Source organism: Poecilia latipinna, unplaced genomic scaffold (genome assembly GCF_001443285.1).
Source record: "Poecilia latipinna isolate Pla-1442-1.1 unplaced genomic scaffold, P_latipinna-1.0 Scaffold2106, whole genome shotgun sequence".
In the NCBI taxonomy this organism is placed as follows: domain Eukaryota; kingdom Metazoa; phylum Chordata; class Actinopteri; order Cyprinodontiformes; family Poeciliidae; genus Poecilia; species Poecilia latipinna.
Genome location: NW_015114722.1, coordinates 74,534 through 102,011, shown reverse-complemented (window position 1 = coordinate 102,011; position 27,478 = coordinate 74,534). Strand labels below are relative to the sequence as shown.

The 27,478-nt window shown below is 39.3% G+C and overlaps 4 protein-coding genes across 9 annotated transcripts in view; all 4 read left to right on the top strand.

Moving 5' to 3' along the window:
* Positions 1-1,958: 1,958 nt before the first annotated feature.
* Positions 1,959-6,919, top strand: LOC106936257 (ABC transporter F family member 4). Of its 2 annotated transcripts, none has more exons than XM_015017130.1 (2): positions 1,959-2,212; positions 4,115-6,919. In XM_015017130.1, the coding sequence occupies exon 2, from the start codon at positions 4,144-4,146 to the stop codon at positions 6,139-6,141; it is 1,998 nt and encodes a 665-aa protein (XP_014872616.1). In that variant the 5' UTR covers positions 1,959-2,212; positions 4,115-4,143; the 3' UTR covers positions 6,142-6,919. The 2 variants fall into 2 exon arrangements, with proteins under 2 accessions (XP_014872616.1, XP_014872617.1); XM_015017131.1 differs by lacking the exon at positions 1,959-2,212 and adding an exon at positions 2,898-3,403.
* A 2,622-nt stretch (positions 6,920-9,541) lies between these two features.
* LOC106936260 (uncharacterized) lies at positions 9,542-19,041 on the top strand. Of its 4 annotated transcripts, XM_015017135.1 has the most exons (7): positions 9,542-9,756; positions 14,927-14,999; positions 16,950-17,076; positions 17,176-17,338; positions 17,702-17,778; positions 18,310-18,540; positions 18,615-19,041. In XM_015017135.1, exons 2-7 carry the CDS (start codon positions 14,956-14,958, stop codon positions 18,663-18,665), a joined length of 693 nt encoding a protein of 230 aa, XP_014872621.1. In that variant the 5' UTR covers positions 9,542-9,756; positions 14,927-14,955; the 3' UTR covers positions 18,666-19,041. The 4 variants fall into 4 exon arrangements, with proteins under 4 accessions (XP_014872621.1, XP_014872623.1, XP_014872622.1 ...); XM_015017137.1 differs by lacking the exon at positions 14,927-14,999 and having other exon boundaries at positions 9,544-9,756; positions 16,953-17,076; XM_015017136.1 differs by lacking the exon at positions 14,927-14,999 and having other exon boundaries at positions 9,545-9,756.
* Positions 19,042-20,212: 1,171 nt separating this feature from the next.
* Positions 20,213-24,895, top strand: LOC106936258 (F-box only protein 39). Its single transcript, XM_015017132.1, has 6 exons — positions 20,213-20,844; positions 21,748-21,919; positions 22,885-23,193; positions 23,341-23,565; positions 24,441-24,617; positions 24,697-24,895. The coding sequence occupies exons 1-6, from the start codon at positions 20,429-20,431 to the stop codon at positions 24,817-24,819; spliced, it is 1,422 nt and encodes a 473-aa protein (XP_014872618.1). The 5' UTR covers positions 20,213-20,428; the 3' UTR covers positions 24,820-24,895.
* A 788-nt stretch (positions 24,896-25,683) lies between these two features.
* Positions 25,684-27,478, top strand: part of slc25a1a (solute carrier family 25 member 1a) — a 9,465-nt gene continuing 7,670 nt past the window's right edge. The window contains exons 1-4 of one of the 2 annotated variants that reach the window (XM_015017134.1): positions 25,684-26,307; positions 26,341-26,379; positions 26,708-26,815; positions 26,918-27,017. In XM_015017134.1, coding sequence (XP_014872620.1) covers positions 26,127-26,307; positions 26,341-26,379; positions 26,708-26,815; positions 26,918-27,017 — 428 coding nt within the window. In that variant the 5' untranslated portion in view covers positions 25,684-26,126. Of the gene's footprint in view, positions 26,380-26,707; positions 26,816-26,917; positions 27,018-27,478 lie in introns of both variants that reach the window. The other variant, XM_015017133.1, reaches the window with a different exon arrangement.

Below are 27,478 nucleotides of genomic sequence, written 5' to 3'. Positions count from 1 at the left end.
AAACTACACATTTAGAGAAGCTTTTAGCTAACGGCATAGTGTAGAAGTCCAAAATGTCACACGTAGAAGATGCATAAATCGCAATGACATTTTAAGTCATAAATGAATGCAGGATGTATTATGAATTAAGTCCCTGTAAAATATCCCTGACCTTTCTTCTGTGTTCCTTTGTCTTTGTGATGCTGTTTCATAAGTTTTCTTTAACAAACCTGTGAAGTCTTCACAGAACAGTTGGATTACTGAGAAAAACCTCCACTCAGGTGGATTCAATTAAGTAGACGAAGGCAGTTGATTAGAGTGGATTTTACTTTGGAGTGTCAGAGTAAAATATACAAACGCATCGCTTTACATTTTCTTCAGTAAGAAAACATAAATGCATTTTAGTTCTTCAAAGTGTACACGTCCCTCCCAACGTAAATGTTTGGTTAATTAATAAGTAAATGAAAACAAGATATTCCAAAGAAAGTGGGATGTAACTTACCAGTCAGTTTTTAAAAGCTTTGGGTATCTGCTAGAAAGTCGAAAATAAAAGCAGATTTAATTTTTCGCCATCACACTGCCTCATGTCACACACTAAATCTATTCTATTAGACTAATAGAACCATTCTGGATGTTCCTGATACAGAACCAAATAAAACCTACATAGCAAGGATTATAAGGAGTAATTGGTAATGAGGCTAAATTAGCTTTAAAATTAACAAAGACCAACATTTGGTATGTGTTTAACAGTCAGTTCACAATGCAAAGCAACAGGAAAAATAGAACAATACTTTAATGAAATAATGTTTTAATAATAATTTGCTAAATTAGAAATCATTAACCACCAGCAACCCTCCCGACCCCACTAAGGGACAAGGGTGTAAAGAAAATGGATGGATGGATGGATGGATGGATCATTAACACTATGTACAGTTAATTCTTAATGTGGGCTGCACAACGTTGTAGTTGGTAGAACAGGCATTTATATAAAATTATGTCCACTGGGTCCAAGTGGATAATATCAGTTTTTATTCTGATTCTAGTGTGAAATTGGACACCAGTAATTATTCACAAATTTCTCAATAAACTAAGGAAAGATCCTTAGTGGTATTACAGCCATCCAGCCACAGTTGACGGGCTTTTTGCATTTTTAATCTTTTTGGGATCTGCTCTGAAATGTTTATATGTCAAAATAAAACCTTTAATTCTAAATCCCAACTTACATAAAGGATGATTTTAAGGCTTACTGCAATCACGGATTTTTTTTAGTACGCATATCCTGACTGATACATTTGTACAGAGATACCTCTCTGAAAATTATGATTGCAGCTAAATAAAACGCAAATGAGCAATAGAACCTATAGAGCTAACCCTGTCTGACAAGGGGAGGAGCTAATACTATTCTGAATATCACATAATCCTCATATGAACTTAAGAAATGAAGTGCTTACACAGTCAGGGCGGTGATGCAGCCAGAGATAGCCACCACAGACTAACAACCAGGCTGCAGAAGAAATGAGTCTGCACCACTTTAGAGTCGGAAGCTTCAGATTGCAAGTTGTTGGCGAATCTCGCCACCAAATGACCCTAAGTTATAAACACACACACACACACACACACAGGTTGCGCCAGTGTGTTTTTATCTTTCCCCGTCTCCTGGAACTTAATCAAGCCGGGGCAAAGGAAGGAGGATGCAGCCCGCTAATCTCCAAGCGTGCGAGGAGGAAAAACAGCCCCGCAGCAGCTTCATCACTACAATTTCTCCCTTTCATTCAGGAAAGTACTATTTCATTCATGCCATTTCCGTTCATTCATCAGCTCGGGCCAGCCTAGACTCACACTGCTATCTCCCCACCAACATTCTTATCAATGGGAGTGACGTCAGCAGCGCCTGCAGCTGGGGGTGGGGGGTTATTCAGGGGGGGAGGGGGAGGGAGCGTCACGTGGTCCAGCGAGGGGGTATATACGATAAAGTTGCGCTGACCGTGGTGCTGAAAACATTCATCCAATTGTACACCAGCGCCAGTACCGCTGCGATATAAACACACCTTCAAAGCTAAACAAAGAATCCTTGACTGAGATTTTTTTTTTTTCTTGATGTTGGTCACAGGCTGAACAGAGAAGGAGGGAAAAGTGACATTCTCTCTGGTGATCCACTATTCATGATAATAATCTTGGCTTTTCCAGTGCTTTGTGAGTTTCACCGCTTCCCCACCCCCCATTGGGACTCCAGGTAAGTGGAGCGAAGTGTCATCTTTTATCTAAGGCAAGGCGAGGCAATCTGACCAAAAAGATCGGAACTGATTTTTTTCTTCTTTTCTCAAAAGTAAAAAAAAAAGAAAATGAGGAACGAGGTACATTTCGTGCATGTGAAATCGTTCAAAATTTTACACAAATTTGGCAGATTTTTTTTTCTTTTGATGCAACATTTATTCTTTTTTTTTGCCGATAATTGCCATTGTCTAAGTGCAATCTTAATATTGGACTATGTTAAAGTTATTCTAATTGACTTAATTATTATAATTTAAAAAAATAAGTAGCTTTAAAATTTTGAAAAAAATAATACGTTTGTTAGGAAAGCTACTTTAACTATTTGAATAATTTTGGGTTCTAAAACTAATATATGTTTCCACAATGGAAACAAGATAGAAAAAATGTATGTATGCATATATGTTTTTTTTTTTTCCCGAGGAGACAATTAAGGATTTAACCCTCTATTGTGTGAATGTAATTGTTGTCAGTAAATATTTCTCCGCAGCAGCTCTTCAAACCTTTTTCTGGGTTGAAATTTCGCGAATATTACACGTGAACTAAATAACAATGTTTGCATTTTCATCATAAATAGGCATTTAAAAATCAAACTTTAAAGAGTTCTTAATTTCCAGATTAATCATTTTTAACCAAATATGTAGGAGCAGTTGCTTTATCCAACTTTGATTGTTTCGTTTCGTCTCTTTTCGTTGAATAAAAACGGAAACAAATTTAAATGCGGACAATGTTGCCCCCAAATGTTTGCGCTGGTCTGCATTCCGCCGCCGCGGCTGCCGCCACTGGAGGAAGATACTCGCATCATACAAAGGACAAAAGCCTCGTATCCTCCCTGGCAGCTACTCTTTTTTTTTTTTTTCGTCGCTCGCGGGAAAACGGAATCTTAAAATTTTTACATCCCGCTTGTCTACAAATTGTTCCGACCACTCAGAGACCGCAGGATTAAACACCGTCAAGCGTTGCTCCAAGCTTTTACGCATGACTTGCCAGTGCTTGCCATCTTTAAAGCCAGTGTCGTGCCAAATCGCCTTGACGCACGGAAATTAACTAAAGTCACGACTAATACAGAGTTTTGGTTTTGCACTTTAATTTAAAAGAAAGGGATGTTTAGGATGGGACGTGTCCGAATCTGGGTTGAGCTAGCTTGGAGAAAAAGGTGAGGCATTTTTTTTTTAATTTTTTTTTTTTTAATTTTGGTTATATCAAAAACAAGTAATCGCGTTTATTTACGTGCAAATATTTACCAGTGTGAGATAAATCTCGTCCTGCATTATGCGATTGAGCAAGAGTTATTCCAAATCTCTTAATCTGCACCGTGTGAAAATAATAATCTGGTTCAAGCGGCGATTTGGCAGGCGCAAAAAAAAAAAAAAAAAAAAAAAAAAAAAAAAAAAAAAAGGCCACGCTCCTCTTGTGAATGATTTCTTTCCGTATAAATTACGAAGTGAATCGAACAAATAAAAGGCCGATGAAGCTTCATCTTCATGTTTTCCATCGAGTCTCATTTTAACGGCATACTGGAAAATGCAGCCACATTTTTTTTTTTTTGAAACAATAGTTTATCAGTGTAAAATGCACGAGTTTTATGGATGATTAAGCCACTTTTCTCCTTGAAATATCTTCATAATAATAATAATAATAATAAAAACTGATTTTAAAATATCTGCTGTATGATATAAACGTAAAATATCAGGTAGCAAAGTCTCCAAAGACATTAAATGGTACTTAACACAGTATAATTGAAAATAACACAGTGATTCCTATTGATCAGACGACCTTTCTATCCACTGAAATCCCTACATCTAACAGAGACCTACTCATGTGTTTTCTCTCCTTCTTTCTCTGCCTCCTCTTCCCTCTTCTTCAGGTGCTTCACCTCCCTCCTGCCAGTCCTGCATGGTCATGACCTGTCATAACGCCCCTTCCACAGCTCGTCTCATCCTATTGGTCCTGCTCATTGTCACTCCACAGCTAGCCGGCTCCGCCCCGGCATGGGGCGAGCAAGGGGAGGGAGGGGTGCAGGGGCGCACACGGACAGACCACAAAGAGGACACTCTGGGCCCCCTCCTTTCGCCTCCCCAGCCCCAGATTTTTCCTGGCACAGATGACGCATTGCCAGACCGGGTTCATGGTCCAGGTCAAGATAGCCAATTAGATAAAGTGAGTGACCCTGAGCAGGTGCTTGCTGTTCTTTTGGAGTCCCTGGACCACCCAGGGGATGGCGAAATCCTCGCCAGCAGAAGCAGAGACTGGGAAGAGGAGGATCAGAGTCAAAAGCCGCCCTCCGCTGAAGACATGCAGGGTGGTGAGATAAGAGGAGCAGAGCAGACAGAGGGGGTGAGGGGGAAGGAAGAGGACAATGAGAAGCAAGAGGCTGATAAGGCAATTGAAAAGGTAATTTTAGGCCATTTGGCAGCTGTTCAGGGGGATGAAATGCAGGAAAAGGAGAAAGAGGAGGCTAAAACTACAAGATCAGGGGATGATCAAAATGCAACTGAGGAAGAAAGGAGCGACAAAGAAGAGGAGCAAGAGGAGGGAAATAATTTAGAACAACTTATAGAAAAAGTCAAATCTGCATCCACATCAGAGGCGGAAGATCCCTCGTTGGAGCGCAAAATCCGAGGCTACTTCCAGAACATTGACTTGGGTCTGCAAGACAATGAGATCCTGCCTCCTCTGAAGGGCTACAAGGCGTACAACACTCAGCTCGCACGAGCCGGGAAGAAGCAGCACTGGCAGGATAACATGTCGCGCAACAGACCCGTCAAGGGGGGGAACTTCATGGACGACTTCGATGACGGTGGCGAGGAGCTGGAGGAGGAGGTCGAGGAGGAGGAGGAGAGCCTCTCCCACATGCAAGAGGAGGCGAGGGCGCGTGCAGAGAAGCAGGAGGTTCTCCGGCAGCAGGAGGAGGCGGAGAGAGCCAGGGAGGAAGAGCAGAGGCTGGCGGACATCGCCTCTGACATGCTGCTGCAGTACATGGGCAGGAAGCAGCAATCGTTCATGAAGCCGCGACAGAAGAGCAGCAACACTGCCGAGGACAAGAGGTCAGAGGAGGTCCTCCCAGACGAGGACGACCTGGACCAGCAGATGATCGATAGGCTGATTGAGATCAGCAGCAAGCTCCACCTGCCCGCCGACGACGTAATCGAGATCATAAGTGACGTGGAGGAGAAAAAGAAGAAAAGGAAAGAGTTGCAGCAGCAGCCGATCAACAGCAATCCAATCATTCCTCGTTTCAGGCCTCTGGTGCCTCCTCCTCTTGCCACTCCCCCCATTTACCACTACACAGCCTCAAAAAATCCCAAGAAAGCTCCTTACAAGCACAATAAATCCAACAAGAAATGGCACAAGGACAAAGTCAAGTCATACAAGCAGGACTATTGGTACAAGCCTCAGAAGCAGCTTGACTACTGGTATAAACCCCAGAAACAGTTTTTAGCCTTCCCCTCCTATCCCTACTACCAAAAGCCATATCGAGCCTACTACCCAGTTTACTTCCCATACCCTAAAGCACAGTACTATGGCAAATCCTCCCCCTCCCGAGATCAGCCCTTCGGCCCCCAGGAACTTGATCTCCAGCCCCCGAGGCGCAGGCACAGGGGTGGGGGTAAGAACCGGGCCGGACAGGGCTGGAGGCAGCAGCCGCCCCCGCGTCTGCCTCTCACACCTTATATCTCTAACTATATCCTTCCTCACCCACGGACCTACCAGCCTCTGCCCCCTCCTAAACCGGTAATCACGCCCAGGAGGGGCAGACGACCACAGTACTACTACCCACAGGTCACTCCTGGAGATGACTATGAGGAAGACGGGCTGGTGCCTCAGCTGGACAGTGAGGAGGAGCTGGAGAACTTTATTGAGAGGATCTACATGAAGCGCAGAATGTATTGAGGGACTCTTTTGGACACTGTCAGATCAGCGGGACTAAAAGAGGGCTAGAACTGAAGAAAATTAGCTGAGAGAAAAGTTATAACTGAGGTGAAATGAAAGGACTCAGAGGAGATCCGTTTTGAGCCTGTGGTCATTTTAAAAAGTTGGGAAATGAATAAAAGTTAGATTTCTTTTGTTCTTCACTGTAATTTTATTATGTTTTCAGTCAGGGAGAGAATGAAGAAGTTCCTCTTTGTACTCCCTGTAACCATGTTCAGCCTCTTGATGGGTTTACATTTTAAACCAGAACATACCGCAGTGTATGTCTGCCTCCATTCAGGTCAGTCTCTGATGCTCTCTTGTATATTTCAGAGAATTATAGAGCAAGCAAACACACACATGCAAACACACAGAGGCATGCATACATATGCACCTATGACACATTGACATGCACACCTTAAAAAAATATGTTTACAACCTCACTTTGTATCTTTTGTTGTATATTTATGTCACATTAAAAAGGAAAAGCAGCTCTACGACTTCTTGGCGATACAAAAAATGAAACTGAGACTTTTTTTTTTTTGCTGTATTTGATGTGTTTAGATTTCTTTCTTATGCCAGATTGGATTAACTTTAAAGAGCTTTAAACACTTTTCAGTTCAAATTTGATATTCAGATTATTTGCCTTACCAGTGCCATGGTTCTATAAGGGAAATATCACATTGCATACGACTTTTATCACAAGTGATCCTGACGTAGAAACCCTGTGGACTCCTAAAGCACAAACTTAAACAGTAAACACTTCCAACGTGGTGGACCAGGGGTTTTTAACTATTTTGGGATCCAGTTTTTTTTTGTGTGTGTGTCAGCAGCACACATCTGATATTTATCTATGCCTTAAATTTTTGTTATCATCTGAAGCCCTTTTACTTCTTGTGTACCTTTTTGTTCCTTCACCATCTCTGGATTTCTTTTTTTTTTCTTTTTTTTTTTTTTTAGAAAAAAAAAGATACTTGAAATCACACTATGTGTTTTGCAGCCTTTTATTACAGATGTTTCCACCAAGAGGCTACAAGCATTTTGTTGATTTTTCAGGAGATAATTCATTGAAAAGCTTCAGTCCAGGGAGTCAGGGATTGTGCGTAAGCCGTTAAATGCACGTCTTTCTACTTGCATCTTAAAAAATGAACAAAAAAAAGAACAAAAAAAGAGGAAAAAAATAAAACAGTATGGAGAATACAAAAATGATTGTTTTCTCTGAGTAAACTGTGAACCTAAAAAAATAACAAAAAACAAAAATCAAAGGAAAGAGGGCCACTGTATATGCACAGTGAAGCCATCTGTCTTGTAAAAGGAGAGTGTTGTTGTTGATGTCACCTTTAGCATTGTAAGATGTACAGTGTGAAATAAATATGCCCGTGCAATGTGTAAATAACAGCATGATGATTACTAGTTTTGCTATATGATAAAAAAAATAAAAGCAATTATTTTATTAAAGTTCAGTTTTTTAATGGCTTTTTGGAGAGTGCTGTATTGTATACATCCAGCAGCAAAAAGAAAAAACTGAAAACAAAACCCAAGCGGGACAAAAAAGATGATGACAGTCAGCCACAGCTTAGTGACAGCACAACTCATATATGTCACAGCTGCATCAGGACGGAGACAAAGCAGAATCCTTTAGAGGGGTTTTGATATATTTGCAAATAATCAAGACCAAGAAAGCAGAATGAATGGGGATGAAAAGAAGAGAAAAAAAATAAAAAGTATGTAAAAATTCAGAAGGAGGTGGGGTGGGCGAAGGGGGAAATGGTAACTGCAGTGATTGATGAGTCACATGATTGGTGGATGAGTCATCCATCTGTACACTTTACTGCGCAGGACCACACACACACACACACACACATGCAGATGCACTAACACATACACACGTGTGCACTAACGCGCGCGCTCACACACACACACACACACACACACACACACACACACACACACACACACACACACACACACACACATTCTCTTTGAGCTGTATAGTAATTTAGCTGCTGGCATTCAAGATAAAGATTGAGTCATGTTCGCCTCAGCTTAAAGCCTGCCAGTCGGCCGGTGGAAAAAGGTGTTTGGCAGATGGGTTTTGCCATATCTTGTTTTCACACCTCCCCCACGCTCACATCACACACACAATACGTCCTCCCGCTGTAATTTCCTTGAAGTGCTCTTGGTTTGCTGCTTGTTTGGCATCAAAACAAACTTTATGGATGCTGTCAGCGGAGCAAACACTAACTGTGCTTAGCAGCCTGTCAATAGTGCACATCAGATGTTAGCCCTCCAGCTCACTCCACATTTGGTTCGAAGATCGCCTCTCCCTAAATTCATCTTGGTTTGGTCGCGCTATTCCAGAATGACCTCAGACTCACAGCTTTGGTAAACAGATTATATTTCATGTCAGTGACTAACTTTAACTCTGTGTTTTATGTGTTTACACATACGTCTGGTACAAAGTTGTATGGTGTTGTTAGTAGAATTTGATTTGGGTCCCTTCTTCTTTTTGGGAACATCAACGCCACTAACAGCGTTACGGTGCAGACTATTTGTGAACAAACCAAGCTCAAACACGAATAAAATATTAAACTAGGTGCATCAAAATGTAACTAACAAAGTAATTAAACAATAAGGCTTATTCTTTGCTATGTGTTGTGCAATAAACACATTGCAAATCAAACAGGGTCTGGTTTGTCAATTAATGCAAACATTTATGGCATTATAAATTATGAAAATTACTAACAAAACTTCTAATTTAGATAAAAATTACCAAGTTGGAGCACCACCTGATCATCAGGAAAATAACAGCCAAACAGTTCAGTTTAAAGTATTATGTGTAAATATATAAGGCTTAGCTATTAAAGAAACAGTAGATAAAGGTAGAAGTCCATCACTGGCATTTCTTTGGAAAGCAAGACACCACACATGTGCAGAATAAACACAAACAACTTATCTCCAATATGTACGTTTATAAACAAAAACTAATTCAACCTTATTAATATTTCTCTAAGCTAATATAACACTAAACTTACTATTAAGTAAAAGATGAAGGAATGATGAACACTATTAAACTACTAAAAGGTACAACAGTAAAACGAAAATAGCACCAAAGAGGCAATGATATAGAAACCAGGTTTATTAGTTTTCAACTTACTCAAATGTATTTGTATAGGACACAGCAACACCAAATTATGTAAAGAATAAAATATGAAATTACCTATAGAATAATATATGGTAATATCACAGTCAGTATGAATATATATGCTTAAAGCTCAAGGTTAAAGCTTAAAGCCAAATTACCTCTGAACTAATTTAGATTAGTTTATGTCTTGATTAAAGAATATAACTCTGTGTATGAACTGAACATGATTACCTGGGGGCCCTCCGACCTCTAGAGGGCGCCACTAAGCCTTAGGCTTGTAGTTGTAGCCATAACTCCATCAAACTGTGCACGGAACTGCACTTTGACTAAATCACTGTCGCACTGCGAAAACACAAACAAGATGGAGTGTTGAGTAGCAATCTATTTTCTTCTGCTCTCAGCAAGAAAACATCTGCTTGTTGATACATGGCCGACATCTGTCTGCAGCAGGGGTGAGACAGCTATTCTTCATATGCTCCCTTTTGATATAATGCTCTGATATCATTTGCTAGCTGTAAATATTTACACCAGCTGTTCTGGATGTACAAACATGTTACAAGTTTCAACCGAGTTGTTTTAGTTTGTGTTTTATATTATCTAATGACAAATATTGACAAACTCTGTATGGATTGGTTGTTCCATTGTTGAAATATCCTAACCACAAATGATGAATTTTATATTTTAATACTCAGATGCTGAAAGGTTTTAAACAACTCATCTCAAATAATGTTTTGCTTAAACCAGAATTATATTAGAAAACTAATGGGAATTATATGAAAAAATAAAAAAGTATTGTTAGTGTCCATCAGTCTGTTTGCAACTGAAGGTTTCTTTTAAGTCTTAGTGAGAAACAAAAATACAAATTTCTTGGACAATGAAAGAGGATAGCTTAAATTTAATGATAATAACTCAGCAGTCTATTATCATTATCGGAAAACATTTATAGCAGAACTCTGCAACCTCTACAATACAAAGAGCTATTTTTTTCCTTAGTCCAGCTGTGTTTTGAAATCTTGTAGACAAATGGTACATGATTGTTTGAAAAAGAATATTGTTTTCAATGTATATGAATTGTAGGAATTTTGTTATTTTAAAGAACCATCATTTTATTTTCAGGTTCCAAAATAAAGAAAAAACATACATCTTTTGCAAAAAGATTGTGGATATATCTTCTTCTATGGGATATTGATATCTGTGGAAAATAATGTAAAAAAAAAAAAAAGTTTCCAACCTAATGACGAAAAAAAACAGACCTTTGATTGTTGAGACTTTAAAATTAGAACTGTCCTACAAGTAGGAAAACCTAACAATCACGGAGGAAAACACCAACCCAGATTCACACAACTGTCAGCTTTTAGCGGCTTAAGAAACTCAGTTTTTATCATCGCTGTCTCAGCAGAAGCTTCTTGCAAATGTGTTATCTTTTTCTCATTGGATTGATGCCATTTCCCTTCTTTTTTGCAAAACAATTGACACAAATGTCATTCGAGTAATCCAAACTTCAGTGTTTTAGATGTGGTAGCCAAGCAGAAATCACCATATTACAAACTATTAAAAGTGCCTGTTTGACATTCGTTCACACAAATCAAGTCATAACTATTATTAGATCTATTTAATGTTTTTTTTTTCCATGTAGTTGCATTAAAGCAGAATCTTTAATATTGCAAAGTAATATCATTACCTATTCTATAATTTTTAAAAAGAAAAGTTTAGGTTATTTTTTTTCTGGCCTCTTTATGGTGCCCCCAGGACTGTGGCGCCCTATACAGCCTGGACCACAGGTCGGCCTGGGCTGACACTGATAAGGTGATAAGGTTGAGAGTTTGTGCAACCAGTCTCAAAGACGAGCAGTAGCAAAACTTCCACTCTGTTCTGCACTAAGAGGTGTACAGAAGAAGATGTAGGCTGCGGCCCCAACAAGCTCATCAAACTCTTTAGCGTCTTTTCAGATTGTGGGAAATGAAGGAATTTGACATGAGAAATAAGCAAACAGTACGCTTGACTGTGACAGACAGTGTGAGGAGTCCTGAGCATGTGGGGGCTTTAACACAGCTAACACAATTATGACAAGGCAAAGTCACCCTTTGCTAAATTAGCTCAATGTCCCACAGGCTGGATTTATGTAAAGAAACAAGAAGAAAATTTGTAATCAACCACAAAGGGTGAAATGGACACTTACAAAAGCTGATTTTTTTTAATTAGCTATTACCATATTCATGGAAAAATTAATCTATTTAAAGAAAATGCTTGTCAAAAGAATATTATATAGCACCTATACTTGGAAACCAACACTATCACCGACTAGTAACTCAGAGGAAGGGAATCCATAAAAAACTCTCATAAAACTACACCATTTGCTGAGCAAAAATGAGACAAACAGGATGCTGTTAGTTGCCATGCAACCTAATAGGATCCATTTTTATAGCAATAATTTGGTCCTTTTAATGCTGCGGTATCGTAATGGCATTCACTGTTTAAACATCTGCACCATGTTACTAAAATCTGATGTGGGCTTTACACCTTAAATTTACAAATAAAAAGATGTGTTTTGACACCATGTTAAAATAGAAGGTTAATACAAAATCATGCGCGTTGAAAAATCAATTATCATAATTTGATGTTGATTTGAAGGGTATTCAATATTCATGTAGCTAATGGCCGACATTTTCCCTCTCATTTCTCTTTCTGTAAACGCATGAGCTTCTTGGGGCCATTACTGATAAATTGCTGTGCTGTCGGGCTCAGCTGAGCCAGGAGCTGGATGTATACCAGGTGTTGTGCCTGGGAGAGTTGGAGTCTGTTGGAATACTCAAATTGCATTTTAATTATAGTACGCCCACAGGGAGAACCGTGAAGGATTAGTATCAGGTTGTAACATAACCTTACACACGACAGAGATTAATTTATCTCTGGATAAAAATATTAATTTTAATTGTGTGTTATTTAGTAACATAATTGTGGCATATGGGACATTATGATGCACAGAATAGGACTTCCAGCATGAACTCAAAGTTTTAAAAAGACTCCTTAGATGAACCATCCATGCATCCATTGGCAAAAATAAATCTAAATTGTTGAGAAAATCATGGAGGATATAATTGGCAAACAAATTGTTATAATTTTTTTTGTTGAATCCAAATGGCCCCCAGTCTCTACAGTTCTTCTTGATAGCTTTTATGCAGCTCTCAACTCAAAACTCCACATTTTCAAAACAGTTAACACAAAGGCCTAAAACAGTGGCACAGATTGGTCAAAGTGACACATTTTGTTTGCAAAAGGCTCCAACTGTGTCAAAGCATGAAAAATATGAAACAAAAAGCTACTATTGTCTTCACACAACACAACTTGCAACAGAGCATACGGCTGTGGCAGTGGAGCATCGTCAGATCCAACACATGAAAATCCCTGCTTTAAATTATTGCGGTCGTACTTCTTTCTTTTTATTTTGCTTGGCCCAGACTTTAGTACTTTACTCACCGTAGGTACTAAAATCCATCAATTGTATCTGTGGCATGGGCTTGGTGAAGTTGGCTAACTGTGAATGAAAACAGAAGTACTATAAATATCACAGAAAATACTGTAAATACAAACCAAAATAAAATCAAAGAATAAAAACTTTAGAGAGAGAGAGAGAGAAAAAAAAGAAAGAATTTCCCTTTATACATATTCTGTCTTTTCCCATATGGATCCAAATATGGAAAAAGAACAGCACAGACATGGCACATTTTAAGGCGAGTGAAGGAGAGCCAAACGGGTGCAAGCCTTGTATACCGTAGCTCTTTTAAGTCATGTTTTTCAGCTTCTTATGTGAATAACATTTGTATTTCTTGATCAATTTCCAATCCTGAGTGCGATTCAACTGCCTTTTGAGATGTGGAATATAAAGCAAACAGTATCTAGTGACACATCGTCACCACTTGCTGTTTAACGACTAACATTCAGGCCATTTCAGCTCTTAGAGAGACATCTTTCAGGCAGAAGTGCCACCACTCATGATGCATAGTTGTTTTGACAACTTTATTGCTAGACACTTGTGACTGTTTTCTCATTCCAGCACACTTCTTCTGCCTTCAGGCTCTGAGAGTAAAAGGTGTCTCTCCAAATGTGTTTTAAAATGACTTTTGTCTTGTAGAAAAAGTCTCTCATCCCTTTCTCTATCATTTCCAGTGGTGTAGACAAATGTTTATGTTAGTTTTCTCGTTTGAATGGACAGTGAATCCATGCCAAACTGCTTAGATCAATAATTATAATAGAAAAACATCTATGACTTTTTATTACTGCTAAAACTACTTCAGCTCATTTATTTTTCATTTGTTTTATAGCAGATCAACAGTGTTGGGTTACCTCAGCAGGGAAACTTCAGCAGCAGTATTGAGTTGCTATGTAATGTAATAGTGAGGTGTTAAATAATAGCGTATATTAGTTATAGACATCAAACTCGAATAAATGGAATAAATGGGCAAAAGGAAGAAAATGATATTGGATGTAGAGCATTTTCAGCCAAAATATTAATTTAACAATTCCCACCTAAATCCTGAAGTCCTGTTTAATGATAATGTTTTTTGATTCAGCCTCCAAATAGTCTCATTTAAATAAATGAGGCATTGAGATTGTAATACTACATGCAGCCTCATACAAAAAGGAAAAGTTGCAGAAAGGAATTGTTGAATTACATTTTGTAAGTGCTGTATTGGAAAATAAAATGTCTTTCAAAAATCCATAATTTTTTTCCCCACATTTTGTCACATTACAACCAGAAACCTCAGTGTATTTTATTGGCATTGTTTTGTAATAGACTAGCATCAGAAGAAGAACAATTTAAAATATCGTCTGTTCACTATTGTGAAGCAAACATTTGAAATTCTGACATTTTTACTGAGATTAAACACAGGCAGAGTACTAACTGGGTGACAATTAAATGTTCTAAGCTGATTTTTTTGGCTTATGGGTACCTGATTAAAGGTGATTGAATTGAATGCATATGCTTTCAACAATTTTCAGATGATTTTGTTTGCTAAGAAAAAAACAACAACTTTGAAAACAATGTGTCACTTTCCTTTAAATTATGTTACTTCCTGTTGTTCCACTACTTCAAATCCCAGTAAATATGTTCAAAGTTAACTTGATAAGATGTGGAAAGGTCAAGTGGTGTCTTTGCAAGCCGCTGTGCTTTTTGTCATGCTGATGTAAAGATGAAAACTGTTCATATTGCTTAGAATATGTTAACTTTTCATTTATTAAGCATGAATATCGCCTCATTGCTTTCCATGTTTCCTTTTTTTAACACCAACTTTGTTGAACATGACACACTCCATCAAACATGCTTTCAGCAGCCATTAGGACACTGGTGGCAGAACTGCCAGGATCTCGATTCTCTCCCACTGCAACACTCTCCTTGTTTATGATCTACACCTCCCCGCAGCTCCTCCATAACCACCACCACCACACTTATCTTTTTGCTCACCTCTTTCATCTTTTCCCTGCCTTACTTACCCCGATCTATATCATCCTTTTTCTTACAATTATCCATGCTCCCTCCACCTCTCTTCGTTTATCCCTAATGCTACCTAACGCCCAGTCTTACCCGGCTTTCCTTCTATCCTTTCTCCATTTCTTGTTTAGTATGCAAACCCCAAGAGAGAGAGAAAAAAATGGGTGAAAAACGCTCTCTCTGCACCACTGTCACAAAAGACCGGTGAGTCATCTCCACTTATGTTCCTCGTCTCCCTCCTCCTACAAAAAAACAACAACAAAAAAAAAAACAACGCATGCACACACACACACACACACACACACACACACACACACACAGTCACACACAAAAAAACACTTAAATTACCTGCCGCGCATTTACAGGAAGACACGTACAGATGCACAAATGTTGGTGAGCTACAGACAGACATTTAAAAAGAAACAGATTCTACAGTCCTCCAAGGAACTCCTTCATACCAACTCATGGTTTGAACTGTTGATGGTGAAAATGTTAATGATGGCAAAAATTTGCATCATAAAATGCCACGCGCTATTAATTAAAACCTTTTTAATGAAGAGTGATTATGACAAGTTGCAAGAATGACGATACACACATGAACACGCTGCAAAACTGGTAATAACAGGACGTGATGTGTATAATCATGTGCTTGAAGTGATTAAACAGAAAAAAAAGAAGAAATGAGAACGCATAAAGAATACAACAAAATCCCAGAGGGGATATTAATTCTTTTTGTTCATGTTTACACACCTACATTTTAAATAGCACATATAAAATACTCTTTCCCCATCTGCTGGCGGGATGCGTCTCTGCAGTCAAAGAGGTGCTGTGAACAAGATGGTAGTTATGGAAAATTTCAGTTTTTTTCTTCTGTGAATGTGGAAGTTGAAATAAGATGTTTACATTTATTGATGGTTTAATATCTGAAAATCTTTCCAATTCTGAGTTTTCGGAAACCTCCAGTTGTGTGTGGTAGTAAGTAGCATCTGTCCCAAACAACATTTTGAAATATGGTGGGCAAAACTTGTTAACATTCAATAGAATATTTTTTTTCATCCTTCATTTCAAGCCATGACCAACTTAGAGTGTTTACTGAGAAAAACAATAGATCAATCTATTTTTCTAAGCCTCATTTGATAGCTTTTTGGTGCCATCAGCACAGGTCCCCTGACCTCCTTTCTACCCCGCCAAAACAGGAATGTCTCGTAAACGTGTATTTTTCATTGCATTCTCCATATTTTGTGGTGGAAAATTAAGGCTCACAATGGCAAAGTGGGATTAAAACTAAGGGGAAAAAATCATGTAGACTATAAAGTGCTAAATGCAGCAATGACTCACTGTATACAACTCAAATTGTAACAGATAGTAAGTTTGCAAGACAACTTTATCACCTATTTACAAATCTGTGACGTGTTTAAAAATCTACCAACATTTTCTTAAACTTAAAGTAATTTAACAGGGAACTAAACTTTCAGCCAAAGAATGGGCATGCTTCCTCTAAATATTATATATTCACAGATTTTTCCAAGAACATTGCAATGCCATAATTTTTCAAATGGACACACAAGTTGTGACAACAGCTTAGCACTTTGCATAATTAAAAATATGCACTGCCTGTAGTCGCACAAACAATAAAATCATAAAAAAGAAGGGTCTTGAGGCTCTTCTACACCTTTGTGAAAGCAGTGAGAAAGTTTCTGGCTTCTGAAAGTCTTGCTCATGCCAAGCCGGACTCCACCGCACAGACACTGGAGCCCTCATCTGATTACTCTTTACAGAGACCTGCTTGTGAGCTATTCAGACACATGAAATATTGAGAGTGTGGAGCTTCCGTTTCAGACACCGAGAGGAAGGGAAGAGAGCAGAGAGGCTGGCAGGCAGAGCAAGACTAGGGAAAGAAAAAGCCAAAGAGGGTTGGGATTAGCAGGAAATAGCACATCGGGCACCGTGGGAGGGAGACACATGAGTGGGGATGGAGGAAGAAAGGTAAGGCAAGGAGTGGATGAATGTTTAAGACTAATCAAGCTCTCGCCTTCAGAGTAACAGTAGAGGCTGAGCTGGTGCAGATGATTGAATGGCTGATAACCCTCTTGTAGATCAGTTAGGAGGGCATGTTTTTTGTTTTTTTAATTCTACTCCTTTTCCCCGAGAAAGCAGTGGGGCAGCGTCTGTCCCGGCAGAAATACTGACAGAAAAATCCGGTGAAGAAATCATTGAGTCCAGAAGTGTCCAGACACCAGAGGACCCCACCAGGACTAACAGCGGAGTCTGGGATGAAGAGGTAAAGAGCACATGTGCAACAGAAAGGAAAACAGGAAAATTAATTCCAACTTGTACTTTTGTTTTGGTGTTGTTTGGTCTGTGTGGCTGACGGTCATAGATTTTAGGGGATCAATGCATTGGCCATGCAGAGACATTTGCAGAAGAGACTGTGGTAGCTACGGTCACACAAGGCGATGAGGACTACCTCCCAGAGACCCGCCTGTCAACAGGAGAGGACACGAGTCCCCTCTCTGCGTCATCTCATCCCTCCACCACACAGAGTAAGATACACATACACACAAACTTGTATTATGCTGCCTGATTCCTGTGGGGACATTGTACTGACTCAATAGATTCTCTGTTTGAGCTCTCTAAAGATCAAACACTATCATCTCATCTCCAGAAATACTCCAATCCTCTGCTTTATTTGTCTAATAAATACATTTTTAACAAAATACTTATTTTTTGTTTGGAATGGGTGAGAAGATCCATCCGTGGTCGGGTGGGTGGCAATGTCTGGTGGATTTTTTTTTTTTTTGCAAAATAAGATCTTTCTTTGCTTTTATGTTTGACTTTTTACCTTTCAGAAACATTTGTTGTACTGAATAATGGTCTAATGCATTGAATAATTTGTGTCTTTACAGATTCCCCATCTGAGCCATGCTGGTATTGTCTGAGGTCTCTTGACTCTGAGTCTCATCCCAACATCACAAAACAGGAGGTAATATTTCTGACACAACATAAATTTTGTTGTGTAGCAAACAGATTATCTGAAAAATATATTGGAAAGCTTTCATTTACTTAAACATTCGAATTATAAATTGATGGCAGAAAATTTACAAAAATTGATGCTCAAAAAATCAAGAGCTGTAAAGTGAATCTATTCAAGAATTATATGAGATTCATTTTTGTTACTTGTAAGAAAAATAAGTAGACAGCAACATTTGAACAAGAACATTGTAAACACTTAACCATTGATCCAACTGTAACTACATGTAAAGATTACATTTAACCCTCAGTAGTTATTTGTCTATAAAGAACTCATCATTTAGGTTAAGGTCAAGTAAATAACTCAAAACATTCACTAAGTGACTAAGTTACTCTAAAAACAAATCTAATTTTGCTTCCTTAAATGTAAGCAAAAAATTATTTTTTTTAAAAATGTAACAATTAATCTTTAAATCAGTAAAGCAGAGCTTTGTTTTGAACACTTCTTACTATATTCTGTAGGTCTCTGTTCCTTGTGTTTCAGGAAGACTCTGATCCTGAATCACATCTGCCCTCTAATGGCCAGAAAGTGAACTACCAGACAGATCCGAGACCTCACTTTGGCGTAGCCTGTTCTTCCCACTCTACATGTCGCCCCCTATGGGGCAGCGAGGGGCCTTGTTGGGGACCACGAAACCAGGAGCTGGCCGAACAGACAGACACCTGTCCGCACTGCCACCTGGGCTTGCCCCCCGACACACTGCGCTGGCATGAGGTTGGCACGAATGCTAGCATGGAGACACAAACAACATCTGCTCTAAATTCACTGAACTATCTCTCTATTCACAGGCAAAATGTCTTCTGTTTGATGGGCTGAGGAGCTCGAAGAAAGAAAACTAATCACTGTAAAAGAAAGATGGAACTTGTACATATTTTAGAGATATATTTCTACATTAATCTTTTGGGCAAATTATTCAGGAAAATCTTTGTTCGTTTTGTGCAATTTACTCCAGAGCAGATAAACTGTTTAGAGTGACATGTTCATTACATGTAACACTTTGATTTTGTTCTAGTCTCTTACTAACATCTGTTATAAATTATTTACATATTTTTTATTCATCATTTATTGGTACATCCCAATTTTTTACTTTCCTTATAATATTTCAAAAAAAAGTCAGCTTTTTTGCTTTTGGCTTTATCTTACATAAGGAAGTGAGAGCTGCATTTAAAGAAATAAAAATGAATTAATAAATGTATAAAAATATTTAAATACTTACGTTTTTCCACCTTTTGTTCTGTTGGAATGAGTCCCAGGTGTAGACTGGAGAACAGCAGTCTCATATTTATGGTGAAATTATTTGAGAAAAAACTTAAAGGAGTTAACAGAGACACAAAAGAAATTGGAGAAGGCATGTGAAGACAACAGCCTGAGCAACAAGAGGCCTGTCACAGATAAAGCAGGGAATGGGAGGATCTGACAACAAGGAAACGATAAGCTACGGGAAAGGTCATTAATAAAATCAGAACCAGGTGAAAGCAGTCAACCCGAAATCAGTGCAGCAGAAGACCTGAACAGAGGAAATGAGAGAAGATGACTAGGAATCACAGAAATAACACACAGGTGTCAGGTCATGAAAGGAACGGAGCACAAGAAAGAATGGAGAGTCACCATGATCCACAACAGGCCAAAACCTTCCATTCATCAACTACATTTTTGAAGAACCCGAATTAACACAGTTAAACAGGTTTTTAACAATGACCAACAGCTTCTACGTCTTTCAGTCCAGTTTCCATGCTAACCACAGTACTGAGACTACCTGCGTTAAAGTATTCAATGATATCCACATGATATTGTGGTAAATCCTCAGTGTTAGTACTGTTAGACCTCAGCGAAGGATTCAACACTGTTAACCTTGACATATTTACTGTCGAGCTGGGTCGGACTCTGGTCCAGTACTCATTGGTTCAAATCTTACTAAAAGAAAGTAGATATCATCTCATTGGAATGGGCAGAAATCACACGAAGGTTCAATCCTGGAACCCCTCCTATTTGATAGTTTCATGGTCCTGCTAGCTGAGGTTATAACGAGAAATAAGATTAGTTACCATGGGTACGCAGGTGATACACAGCTCTACATAACGATGTCACCAGGTGACTCTGAACCCATCCGAGAACTTCCATAACTTTTTCCAGGTGAACAGAGACTAAACTGAAGTAATCATCTTTGAATCTAAAGAGGAACGTTTGAGTCAGCTTGCAGTTTCAGTTCTTACAGTCAGAAACTATGATCAGGCCCAAAATCTGGGTGTAGTTGTTATGACAACCTTCCAGTGAAACCAAGCAACCAACTGAACCTTGTATAAAGCATGTTTTAGAATGAAGTTGCATTAGTTCAACAGTTTGAATTAATACAATTGAATGTGGAACTGATATTAGAACTGGGTCCTTGTGATGTAGCGGAACCAGAGGGTTCTACAGACAGTACTTCACTAAGTTGCATGTTCTGTCAGTTGGGGCTTATTCAGGTTTTATCTCACAGTTCCTGAGTGTCAGGATTTAATCTTTAATGATTATCATCAGCTGGATTAGCACATGAACCTTTATCTACTAGCTGCTACTGTGACACAACAGGCTGTTTTAAATCTTGAAATCCAGATAAAACATGGAGGAGTACGAAGACAGACTATCGGAGGATGATTGTACTTCCTCTGACGACTGGAGGGAAGAGACCATGTATTTAGACACTGAGGAGATAGGTGAGTGGGAGATGCTTCCTGATGTCTGCTTGCTACACATCTTCAAATATCTCTCTGATGGTGATCGCAGCAGGGCATCTCTGGTCTGTCATCACTGGCACAAAATCATGCGTCTGCCCTGTCTCTGGCGCTGCCGCTCCTTTCACCTCAGTGGCCGTCTCTCTAAATACAAGCAGTCCGAACATTTATCGGCAGTGAGCTATGCTGACAATCTGGGAGTCTTCTTGGAAAGCTTGGAGGTGACCGTGTGTCCTCCAAGATCTGTTGTGTTGGCCCAGCGTCTGCATAACACCATCTGTGGGCTGTTGAATACATTGGTCAGGTAAAACAATTTGCATCTTAAGGCTGCAGTATGTAACATTTACAAAAATATGTTTTGATGTTGTTGTTTTTTTTTACATATTTACTAAAAGTGTTGCCATGTTGTGATAGTGTAACATGAGACAATGGGTCTCATGTTAAATCATGGAATGATTGGTTTCCTTCACCTCCTCCTTGAGCTGCTATTGGTATCTGAAGAAATGCACCACTCCCAACCAAAAACAACCAATCAGAGCCAGAGGGAGTGTCTCAGCATTGTCAATCAATCTTGTGTATGTGCTGCTCAATGTCCTAATGGTGGAGAACCTTTCCAGTTACCAGTTTTTCTGGAAATTACCAGGAAAACTGGTAAATTCCAGTTTTCCTGGAACTTGCCATTCCAGGAAAACTGTTTATCCACCATCATCGGTGGCCATGGTAACTAACTTTACCATGGCCACCGATGGCCATGGTAAAGTTAGCTGTAGTTCACTGCTAGTGAACTACAGCTAGTTCACTACCAGTGAACTAGCTGTAGCATAGCAGAGAGGAAGGGGGAAGGTGTGAGCAGTGCATAAGTGTGATTACAAGTGCAAAGACCCTCCTCCTTTCTCTTATTGGTTGTTTCTGAAGAGTATCTGTGCAGATGACAGCAGGATCATAGGCAGAAGGCAGAGCTCAATTTTTTTCTCGTGTCATAATATGCTGTCACGCTTTAGTGACAGTAAAACAGACACATATTAAGAAATATGTAAAATACATATTTTACATATATGTATTTTACATACATATATGTATGTAAAATATATACATATATATATATGGAAAAGTTACATAGTGCAACTTTAAGTGTAAATCTGCAATCTGAAATCAGACTCCAAAGATATTTTTATTTATAAGATTGAACATAATTTTTTCTTCACAGAGTTCAAGCCCCATTAAAGTCCCTCTCTATTGTAAGGCTGGAGCTGGACCGCTCCTCTTGGGGTCAGGGGCTCAGAAATACTTTAGTCAACAAACTCATTTATTTCCTCTTAGAAGGTCCCTCAAGACTTAAAAACATTTGCCTGATCAGGATAAGAACAGAGACCCAGCAGGTAATGTAAAAAAATACCAAATAAGGTAAATACTTAACGAGAAGCATTTTGCAAAAACGAAAAGTGAATTGGAACATTCATTTATACTGTAAAGCTACCAATGTTTTTATAGGAGATGGGGAAAAAAGAATATGTTCTTTGACTTTTTCAACGAAATACTGACATTTTAACTTCTACTGAGGTTAATACGTCTACATACGTGGTCATAAGCATTTTGGGTAACACTTTATTTGAAGGGGAGTGAATAAGACTGTAATGACGCTTTCATAAACATGACATAACACCTGTCATTAAGATGAATAAGCCTTCATAAATATTTATGACTGTTGTCATAAAGCGTCATTCGGTAAATTATGACACTTTTAATACAAAGTTCACATTATTCAAAATGTCTTTGTTATGACAACTTGATATTAACCAAGAAATCATTACTGTTTAAACTTTACCTTTAATAAGATAAAGTTACCTAATTTTTAAAGTGCAATCAATAATACTTTTATAACAAATTTATATCAGTAATGATTTCTTGGTTAATGTCAAGTTGTCATAACAAAGAGATTTTGAATAATGTCAACTTTGTATTAAAAGTGTCATAATTTACCGAATGATGCTTTATGACAACAGTCATAAATATTCATGAAGGCTTATTCATGTTCATGACAGGTGTTTATGACAGTGTCATGTCAGTCTTATTCACCCCTCTTCAAATAAAGTGTTACAGCATTTTGTATTACCTTGTTACTGAAAATGTGCTATATAAATAAAATTACCTTTACCTTTAAGCACATTGGGTTGACTGAAGTCACTCACCCAAGCAAATAATAAAGCAATACATTAGGAGTGACCTTAATTCACAGGCAAAATTTAATGACAAACAAACACCACTAAATGTGTGTTCAGCCATAACAACTAGTTTAATAGTTTCACCTGAATCTGGTTTATTTCCCAATTCTTTTAACCCACAGGGTCTGGAGCTGCTTTCTGCAATAGTACAGAATCAAAGAAACCTCTCTCCCTTCTGCAGCCTCTCTTCTTTGGATCTAAGGGGTTTCTTTTCTGCCACTGTCCCCAATCAGCTTAATCGCAGTATACCTCAAACGCTACAAAAGCTGCAAGGCCTCACCCACCTGGCTCTTAGCTACTCCTGGTTGTCAGATGAACTGCTGCTGGCTCTCAGTGAAAGTATCAGAGCAAGAAGGGTCAACTATGGCAGAGATGGTAACTTCCTGGAAAGCTTTTCACTGTACTGCACTCAGAACGAGCCACATCAACAGGTAAGCAGGAAAAAAAAAAAACACTAAATGTGTCATAGATTGTTTCCTATGTGAACTAGGTCAGTCCAAAGACACTGCCCTATCCATGTTTTACCGAGAAACTATAAAAGATGATGAAACTGCAAGTGCTAAATAATCTCTTTCAAGGTGGTGTATGGTTACTCATGGGCCACTTTGGTGTCCAGCAGCCCAGATCTAAAAGTCAGACTCACACTCGAACAAATCGTTGACACACATGAGCTGGTGAGGATCCTGCTGCCTGAGATTCCACTCGTGGAGTACAACATGACTGCATTTTATTCAATAGATGAGAACTGCAGCGCCAAGCCTCTGCTCCAAACCATTCTACCCTGGTACAGACACAGCCTGCAGGTCAGAGTCCTGAGAAAATTGCATCACATGAAGCATAAATTTTCTTTTTTTTTTTCCCCCAACAAAATTTTCAGCCAGAATCTGCAGAGGGCACAGGCTTGCTGTTAAATGTGCATATTTGTATAATGATGTTACTGTTTGGCTAAGTGATTCCCAAGCACTGCAGTTTCTGATCATCAAAATGACAGTGGCAGAAATGTTGCCATCCAGACAATTACTGACAACCTTTGGCTTATAGGCAGTATGTGATTATTGTTTGGCTCAAGTAAAAGCTTATGACATATTCAAATATTGGTTATAACATGAGTTTCAACAAACATAAGACTTTTTTTTTTTTACTTAAGCCACTTTTCATATAAATATGTTTACTTTTTCAACCATTCAACTTTAAAAATCTTCACTACGTTAGGGAAATGTGTTCTGTTATAATTGTCCTGCTTTTTAAAACAATGCCTCATTAAAATTAATTTATAACACTCTAAAATTCTACTTCCATGTACTTACACCTAGAGAGCCGTTCAAACTTTAACATGTGTTGCTTTTTGAGATGCTTTTTGAGGTTCTGTCACTACTTGATTCTGTGTGACCGTAAGTAGCCCTGGGGGGGTATGTCCAGAATTAAACTTAAGCATATGGATAATTACAATTACTGGATAGCTCTACTTCCTCATAAAATCATTGCTTTAATGCAGTTGCTTATATTGTCAGATATTAAAAGTTGGTACGCGATCTAAAACATTTGGGTGTAACAAAAAAAAAAAAAGCAAAAACAGACAAGAGGACAAATTCCAATACATTGGAAGAACGATAGCTGTGTAAAACCATTTGAAAGTGTTCAGTCACAACAATGCAAAGAGAAATGTTCTTGTCTGTAGAATCTAACGCTGGACCTGAGCAACTGCAGCGAGTCACTCGATGATGAGCTGCTGGAGTTGGTTAATGTGTGTGAGTGCCTCGTAGATTTGAGAGTCTGGGCTTTCTTGGAAATCTCCACTGTGAGTCGGCTCCTGCACATCCGGATGACTAAAAGGATGTCGCTCAACAAGATCAAAGTAAGAAAACAGGGAGACATTCCCCGTAAAGCTACAGAGATTCAGTGAAGAGAAAGATAATAGTACATTTGCATTGCAGGTGAGAATCTACACAATGGTTGAGAACATCGAGGAGCAGGAAGATCAGCTAATGGAAATACTATCTCCCTTTTGTTACCCTCCTGAGCTACAGTTCCTGGCAGTCATTTGCCCCTACATATGACACCTTCAAGTGTGCCTTAACACCAAACAAGGCACAAGCTCCCTAAAAAGCAAAAATAAAGTGAATGAAGCATAGAGGATATCTATTTCTTCATTTAACCACCCAAATGATAAACAGCTTGTCAGGGTGATGTGGGTGTGTTTTTGTTTTTCTCCAGGAGACTGGGTGAGCTGGGGTTGTGTATAGAAACCCTGACCTACTTTCACTGTAAAGGGGGAGCCAGCAATGCTATGCCTGTGTTTGCTCCGGCATGGGGGGAGCACTATTTAAAGTAACAGAGATTAAGGGCCAATAGAAATAAACTCTTGTTCGGAGGATTCGCGCGAGACTAGAAAGAGAGTGAGCCTTCTTTGTGTTTTTAATCCTCTTCATTTGATTTGGTCTATTATGAATACAGGCTGTATTAGTTTTAAGCTCTTAAGTACGACACCTTATAATCCTTACACACTCTCCACTGATTGCTTTGCTAATTCCTTCATGGCTGAATACATTTTTAGTCTTCTGTCATGAATAATTGCCCACCATATTAAATGATAATGACATGTCAATACTTCCTCATTTGCTGAGTATAAGGTCACAAACACACACACACAAAAACCTCTGAAACTTTACCAAGTTGAGCAACTTAACCTTGATCACATCAGACCACTGAACAATCAGTTCTGCTGCAAAGATTCCTGCCAGGGAAGGGAGGTGGAAACAGCACAAAATGACTTTTAGTCCTGGCTACTAGTTATTAATGTTGTAAATCGCTGCCAAAATGTATTTATTCTATAAATTATATCTTGTAAAAGTATAGCGAAAGTGTCCATAACCCTCCTTCTTTTTCACAGTTTATCATGTTGTAACCACAAATAACATTTCAAGGAATTTTATGAAACATATGAACATGCCTGTGAAGTGGAAGGAAGCTTTTAGTGTTGTGGATTTGTATTCAACTAATAAAGATAAAGCCTCGGTTGTAAACATGTCAATTTGTACTCATTTGCTAATTCAAAAATAATCTCAATATTTTTATTTCGAACAAGCCTGGAGTAAGAAAAACATTGGTATTGCCCAGTGCATGACATTAACGGAACAGCATCCTTCACGTCATTGGCTGTTAAAATCCTCACAAAGTCACGTGACTGTACATATAATCAGACACTGTGAGCAGATCGCCGCCCGTCGCCATCACCTGACCGCCGTCGCCACGCCGGTGCCCCGCCTTCCCGTGTTGTTGTTATATCCTCCACATTGTCTCCGCCGGACCATCGCCACCCCCCTCCTGTGCCGACGTTTTGTGGAGTCATCCCCGACCCGTCGAAATGTCCTCGCTGCCGAAGCCCTTCTCTGTCTGCGAGGGGCCCTGTGAGAGCTGCGCTGCCCGAAGACGAGGCCTGAGCTCGGCTCTCCATCAGCGGCCCCCATCCCTGCTGCTGCTGGCTGCCTCCGCCGCCACCGCCACCGGGTTGATGTCGCTGAAAGAGCACCGGAGGTTGTGCGAGGGTAGGCGGAACCTGGCGGCGGCTGCGATCGGAGGGAGGAAAATCACTCATCCCGGAAAAGCTATACTTGCAGGTGGATTTTCTGGCTCTTTTAACTCAGACTGGAGATTTCAAAGTAGTACTTGCTCTTTGTGTGTTGCAGAGAGAAGAGTATAATCCCAGTCTGTCGCCCTTAAAGCTATCCACGCAGAACTGGGTCAAAAAAGCCCCATGCCAAGCAGGATGCTACAGCAGTTGCATCATGTAGCCTCGTCCCTATTCCCATTGCATTATGCCCCTCATACAAATGTAAAATATGCTTACAATAAATGTTTACATTACAGATCCATCACTTCTTCCCTATTCACAAAGTTGCTTTAGGCAACAGAACATTCAGGAGCAGTTCTGCATCTCTCTCTCAGGTGGCATAGCAGGAGCAATAGAGATCTGCATCACCTTCCCCACAGAGTATGTGAAGACCCAGCTGCAGCTGGATGAGCGAGCCAACCCTCCGAGATACAGAGGGATCGGTAGGTCACTGGGGCATTATGGGATGAGTCAGTGGGCTGGGATGAGTTTCTGTGCTGGCCTTGTGACGCTCTCTCACTCCATCCTGCTCTGGGTTTGGACAGGTGACTGTGTGAGGCTGACTGTGCAGGATCACGGGCTCAGAGGGCTGTACCGAGGTCTCAGCTCCCTGCTTTATGGGTCAATACCCAAATCAGCAGTCAGGTGAAGACAAGCACACTGTACAAAGCAGCTTTTACATCATAGAGCCTTTAAAAAAAAAAAAAAAGCAAAACAGCTACTAAAATAATTCAGATTTATTTTTTTTTCCACACGTTAGAGGTTATCGGGGTGGAAAATGTTAAACGAGGAGAAACGGATCCAGTGACAGAAACCAGATCATGTTTCTTTACTGGATGTGTACCACACATACAAGCCTTCTTTTTTGTTTTGTTCTTTTATTTTTCATTTAACAACTAAATGTAACAGCCTTTGACAATAAAAGAAAAATGTGCTGCTGGAACCTTGACAGTAGTAGTTTTATTTGTCAGAAAATTCCCACTTATGTATCTAAGCACACGTCCCTTACCTTAGTAGAATACTAATGATATCAAACCAATCACATAAAAAAGTAGAGCATGAACAAAACTGCCTGATTTAAATCTCTGGTTTGAACGGGTGCCATC